Source organism: Helianthus annuus, chromosome 16 (assembly GCF_002127325.2).
Source record: "Helianthus annuus cultivar XRQ/B chromosome 16, HanXRQr2.0-SUNRISE, whole genome shotgun sequence".
Classification (NCBI taxonomy): Eukaryota; Viridiplantae; Streptophyta; class Magnoliopsida; order Asterales; family Asteraceae; genus Helianthus; species Helianthus annuus.
The window spans coordinates 195,621,170-195,628,034 of NC_035448.2; the positions used below are offsets into that span (position 1 = coordinate 195,621,170).

The window sequence follows — 6,865 nt, forward strand, 5'->3', positions numbered from 1 at the left end:
ATGAAACCGATTTCCTCCATAATTTTCGGAATTTTTTGTTTTCCGAATTCTGATCTCACGTAAATATCAATCATTCCTTCGTTTTCTTGCTCACAAGATTCATCGCTGATCATATTTTTATACGAGGGAAAAATCATGGCATCTGGAATCTATCAGCATGTTCTTGGTACTGTGTTTTAACAGCTAGAGGATTAAAGTCAATGTTTTTATAGATCCCATAAGATGAATGATGTTTGGTAACGCTGGATGATTTCTTGACATTGTGTTTAACAGCAAGCAGACTAATACCATTGTGTTTTAGCATTCATGCTGGTAATGCTGGAGGATTTCTTGACGTTGTGTTTTACCATTCATGCTGGTAATGCTGGAGGATTTCTTGACATTGTGTTTTAACAACAAGCAGATTAATACAGTTGTGTTTTAGCATTCATGTTGGTAATGCTGGAGGATTTTTTGACGCTGTGTTTTACCATCCATGTTGGTAATGCTGGAGGATTTCTTGACATTGTGTTTAAACAACAAGCAGATTAATATAGTTGTGTTTTAGCATTCATGTTGGTAATGCTGGAGGATTTCTTGACGCTATGTTTTACCATCCATGCTGGTAATGCTGGAGGATTTCTTGACATTGTGTTTTAACAGCAAGCAGATTAATACCGTTGTCTTTTAGCATTCATGCTAGTAATGCTGGAGGTTTTCTTGACGCCGTGTTTTACCATCCATGCTGGTAATGCTGGAGGATTTCTTGACATTGTGTTTTAACAGCAAGCAATTTAATACCGTTGTGTTTTAGCATTCATGCTGGTAATGCTGGAGGCTTTCTTAACACTGTGTTTTACCATTCATGCTGTTACGATGTATGACATTTGTCACGATGTGTTTTCTTGATGTTGTGTTTCTTCATGAAGGATAGAAGGAAGAGGGAGAGACGAGAGAAAGGGAGGGAGAGAGAGAGAGACAAAAATCGCAAGAAATGTGGGGTGGTTTATGGAATGACAGTTATTTCCATATTTAAAACAAGCTAAATGACATATCTACCCCTGATTAATTAAATAATCCTATTTTTAAGAAACACATATTACCAAAATGCCACAAAGATGGAATGGCCCAGATCGCTTCCTAGACTTTCTAGAAAAAACACACTTTCCGCATGATCCCCACTATATATATATATATATATATATATATATATAGGGGAATGTTCATTTAGGGCTGTTCATGAGCCGAGCTAGGGCAAGCTCGGGCGCAGCTCGATTATAAACCGAGCTGGCTCGGATTTGAAATCGAGCTGAAAATCTAAGCTCGGGCTCGGCTTGGTTTTAAACCGAGCTGGCTCGGCTCGGCTTGGTTTGGCTCGATTTAAAAAAAAATTAATACATAGCTCTCAAAATTCAATATTCTAAAATATTATTCAATAATTCAAAAGAACATATTCAAAATAAGTTCAGCCTAATACAATACAAGCCAAAATCACGTTCAACAACACAAAATAAGTTTTACATTTCAATTAAATACAATATTTGTTCATTAGCACAATAATCAACCTTTAAATATGTTATAGATATCAAACTACAAGCCTAAATACATGTAAATAATAATCACTTTTTATAATATATTATATGTATATAAAAATAAAATATATAAGTAAAATAATTCGAGCTAAGCCGAGCCAAGCTACGAAGTGAGCCAAACGAGCCAATTTGGCTCGTCATGAGCCGAGCCGAGCTAGGCTCACTTTCTAACCGAGTCGAGCCGGCTCGGCTCACTTTCAAACCGAGCCATATCGAGCGAGCTTTTTCCGAGCTAAATCCGAGCGAGCTTCGAGCAAGCTCAGAGCTGCGAGCTTTTTGGACAGTCCTAGGTTCATTTGAGAAGAAAATGAAATTAAGAAGAAAAAGAACAAAGGGTACAAATGTAAAACATTAAATAGTTTTTCTCTCAACTCATTTATTAATATCTTTGACTAATTAATTAGTAATAAACACTATCATCCTCCATACTTAAATTTTTGCTTACACACATCAAAATTTATCCTACACGTTTTGAAATTTATCCTACACATATTGAAATTTATCCTACACAGCTCGTAATTCATCCTATACACTTCGTAATTTATGCTACACTTTAAATTATATATTTTTTCTTTTTTTGAAAAATATGTTTTTTTAAATAAGTTACAAATTTAATGTAGTTAGCTATTAAAAAGAAAGACTATTAATTAAATGATCCATCTAAGTTTACCAATATACCTTTACATTAATATTAAATGAAAAAATTAAATAAAATAAAATGAAGCATTCTTATTGGTTAATTTTTTTTTATCCTTACAAAAAAGTTTCTTTAATTGAACTCTCCAAAATATATATGTGTGATGCCATAAGTCCATAACAATCATAGTGAATGTTATAATGTTGGAATATTTAGTTATTTGATTATTTATATGGAGTGTTATTTACGCTCAAGCTTAGTTTTCCTTTTCGATAATAATCATGCTATCTTCCTTTTGGTCGAATACTTGAATATATGTAATTATGTGTGTATGTACTTTTTCTGTAAATAAATTACTGATTACTTTATTAATGTATATGTACTTTTTCTGTAAATAAATTACTGATTAGTTTATTAATCATTTTTTTTAAAGACTTATTGTTTCTTGGGACCCAGGTTCGACTCTCACTCCCCTTATTATTTTCTGCGCCATCCAGGTGAAGAGCGAATACAGGTGGCGCCGATTTGTCTTGGATTGGAGGCGAAGTTTTACCGATTATTCCACTGTCGTGCCTTCGGACGGGTGGAGGTCGGGTTTCCGCCCATCTGAGAGAGTCAAGGGGCTGGCGGAGATCGAGTAGTCGACCATAGTCACAACGCCCAGTGTCACGATGGTTGACACGTCGTTCCTTGCCGTTCAAAAGAAAACATAATATATATAAAGAAATAGAGTGAAAATGGTATGATAATAAGATTTTAAAAGTGTAGGAATAAAACGATCCATTTTCAATCAAATTCATAAATTAATTCAACTTCTTCAATCAAATTCATAAATTAATCCAACTATACTATTTTTATAAGGATTTTAATCAATTTATAATAAAAGATGACACTATTAATGCTCACAATGACAAATGGTTTTCTTTTCCTGTTCAAATAAAGTATTTAATTTAATTTTGGAATAAACTGAATGGAATATTAATTTGCTTTGTAAAAGGTTATATGTAGTCACTAATTATTAAGGGAATAATAATTTTGCTTTGTAAAGGGAACGTGTAGTCAAAAATTAAGGGAATGTGTAGCTAACGTTGGCTTAGTCGCAAGGGATGTTTATTCCCGTTAGAGTGATGCGGATTAAGTCCCAGATAGTAGACAATAGATGGATTTTAAAAGTATATATTAGGTGTGTGTATTCGCTGCTAAAAAATAATCGATGAAAAAGTAAATAGATATAGTTGTCCTTCAATAAATGCTTATATCCGTATCACCCATTTTTAATTTTACTTAATTCTCGTTGCACATTTGATTTCTTAGCTCTTCACTAGTGACATACGTATGACATTTCTGTTCTTGGTGGTGTTTTAGGGTTTTTTTCTAGCAATTCACTAATCTTCGATTGCCAAATCTCATGCTTGAGTGGCGTTCCACTTGGGAAGCTTCTAAGCCCTCATCTAGAGTTGTACTACAATTAATGAACTCATACACAAACATTTGAATCTTTTAGTTACACAAACATGGTTGAAACTAGTCTTAACTATACCTAAATGAAATTAAGACATAATCCAAGTCAAATTTAATCGAGTCCAATATTTTCATACAATTTAGGTCTCGCTCTGAATGTACATTTTCCCACTATGTTTTCCTCTGATGACTAGATTGTTAAATCTTAGATACTCGATTGCTACTCCACGTGGTAAGTGACTCGAATGTCATCCATATATCTATCATCATTAACGAACATTGATACACAAACACTAAGTCTTACAAGTGGCAACAAAACCGGTTTAAACCAGTCCTAACTACATCTTAATTGTATACGCCCCAATCATAACTAAGCCTAGAATACTTAGTCTTGGATACTTGTACATTTAGGTCTGAGATTGATATTTGTTTGGTCTTGTTTTTGACCCAGGACTCGATTGCTGAATCTTGCATATTAGATTACCGCTTCGAATCTCTTAAACATTTTTATCATCAATAATGAGTAGTTATACACAAAAACTGAAACATTTTTTGAGTTGAAAAAACTAGTCCAAGTTGATCTAATTACAGTTGAACATAATGAACCTTGACCATAACCTACTAAAAATTGACCTACTTTAATATAAAAATTATTAATTACATTAAAATTAAAACTAAAATAAAATTAAAATTTAAAAATATTATATTAACATATATACATGCCAGTTGCCAACTCTATGCTCTCGTATAAACAAACCCTTTCTCATTCTCACTTCCCCAACCCCACTCTCCAAAAACCATGGTGAAATTCAAGCTAAAGATTTTCCGATCATGCCGATCAAAAGACCCTTCTACCCTCCCAAACCACCCCATCCCTACATTCCAACGCCACAACATTTTCACCGACGATTCCCCAACCACCACCCTACCACCTCCCAAACACCACCAGCAACCGCACCGCTCCTCCTTCAAAAGCCACGTCTCCTCCGCCTTCGGCTGCGGATCAAAATCCGGCGACTTCTCCGACTCCGACTACTTTCACTGGCAAGAAGACGACCACTGGCACGTCATCGCTAAAATCTACGACGTCGAGTCTCCTCGCCGGAAAATCTACACCTCCTCCGTCTCCGCCGCCGACACATCCGACGACAATTTTCCTTTACCGTTACCGTTAACGGAGAAGAAGAAACGACGTCGTAGTAGAAAACTGAAGCTAAACAAGCTTCGCCGGAGTATCTCCTCCGACGATAGCGTACTGTTCACTCGAGAATACTCCCGCAACGACGTCGTATTGGAAGACGAAACAGAAACAGAATCATTAATTTCATGTGATAGATCTAGAAGCTTCTCAACAGACTCGTCAACAGATTTTAATCCACAACTAGAAACAATACGGGAAAGCGCGTGTATCTCACTCGCCAACCGCTACAAAATGAAAAAAAAGCGAACGACGTCGTCGGCTTTGTTAAAACGCACTGGCCGGAGCAGTGGTGGTAGTGGAACGTCGCCGGAGTATGGGACGCCGGCGAGACTGTCGGTGTTTAAGAAGCTGATACCGTGTGAAGTGGAGGGGAAGATGAAGGAGAGTTTTGCGATGGTGAAGAGGTCTGCGGATCCGTACGATGATTTCAAGAGGTCGATGATGGAGATGATTGTTGAGAAGCAGATGTTCGAGGAGGGTGATTTGGAGCAGTTGTTGCAGTGTTATTTGTCGTTGAATTCGAGGGTGCATCATAGAGTGATTGTTGAAGCTTTTTCGGAGATTTGGGACACCATGTTCGGTGGTGATGATTGAGGTTGATGTGGGATTGTGGGTTCTTATTATTGTTTCATATATAGTCAACAAGTTCCATGTTTCATGTTGTGGGATAACTAATCTATATATTTATATGGATGTGTTTGTATATAAATGTTTTCTTTAATTAATTTTAATCTGTTAGGTAACATTAGGGTAAGTGTTGTGGATGAATGAAATGTGAAAAAGAAATGTTGTTATCATGTTATGTGTGATGTGTAGATAGAGTAACGGTACTTTATATAATGTAAATAAAATAAAAAAACACGATTGTTGTGGAGCACATTCACCTATGGGGATATGGTGTATTGTTATTGTATTGCTATTGACTTAAATGTGCCGTTTCATTGACCTTGATAGCCGAGCACATTCACCTGTGGGGACATAGGATGTTATCATTGGCACAATTGATTTGCACCATCCGTGGCGGTACGAAAGGCCCTTGGCGTCTCTATATTGTATTGTGTGTTGATCGATCTTAGGATGTTATTGTTGTATTGGTATTGGTATTGGGATAGGTGCGTGTGCCCACATCTCCGCATAGTAATGATCGTATCATCACATTGTCATTTTGTTTAGTGTATGGCGTCGTTCTTATCGTCACATTGTTATTTTAGTGCATTAGCTTTTTAACTAACATACACATTCTTATTGGTTATTGTCATTGGCTCACATGGTTCGTTCCACAATGGACTGCTATTGTAAGGATTCACCGTTGATCGTTCAACGTACAATAGCGTTTTTTTGTCATTATATATTTATTTTTAGGGAGGTAGAATGTAATATACATAACTTTATAATTCTAAAATACAAAATAATATGAGTCTGGCGACAAATTGTTTTGTCGGATTATAGATGAATTTATACATCGTAAATTATAAATAATCCAATGTTTTATGTCGAAACTCGAAATATAATTCAGGTAAATATGCTAATAATATCCAAGATAATCTTACAAATTTACTAGTTAGTTAGTATGAGATTTTTAGGAGTTACAACTAACGCCAAAGTTTTAAATTATAAATAAGTTATCTATGTTTCGAATTTTTTATCATGAAACTCTACAATCCGTTTGTGTGATATATTAGTAGATATTTTGTATTTTACTAATCAGATATAAGATTTTAATATTATCGTGGAAACCAACGCATGGGTTATTGAAATAATTTATAATTAACTAGGAAATTTATTAATTTTTATTCAGTTTGACAACCGTAGTGCCCCCGTACAGTTAGTTAACATCATTGACTGCTCGTCAACATGGAGTTCTACAACGTGACGACCATTAAAATATTTTGTTAGGGGTAGCACAATATTTTTAGGGGTAGCGCAAAAATTGCACTACGTCGAAAAATTTAAGGGTAGCCCCTCACCAAGTCAGGTCCGCCCCCCGTGTGTAGA

At 35.5% G+C, this 6,865-nt stretch overlaps 1 protein-coding gene across 1 annotated transcript; it reads left to right on the forward strand.

Moving 5' to 3' along the window:
* Positions 1–4,395: 4,395 nt before the first annotated feature.
* On the forward strand, positions 4,396–5,672 carry LOC110915251 (transcription repressor OFP7). Its single transcript, XM_022159918.2, has one exon. It carries the CDS (start codon positions 4,469–4,471, stop codon positions 5,462–5,464), a length of 996 nt encoding a protein of 331 aa, XP_022015610.1. The 5' UTR covers positions 4,396–4,468; the 3' UTR covers positions 5,465–5,672.
* The last annotated feature ends 1,193 nt before the right edge of the window (positions 5,673–6,865 follow it).

Excerpts from the sequence above, each read along its gene's own strand:
- LOC110915251 (XM_022159918.2), top strand. The coding sequence starts at position 4,469 with ATGGTGAAATTCAAGCTAAAGATTTTCCGATCATGCCGATCAAAAGAC.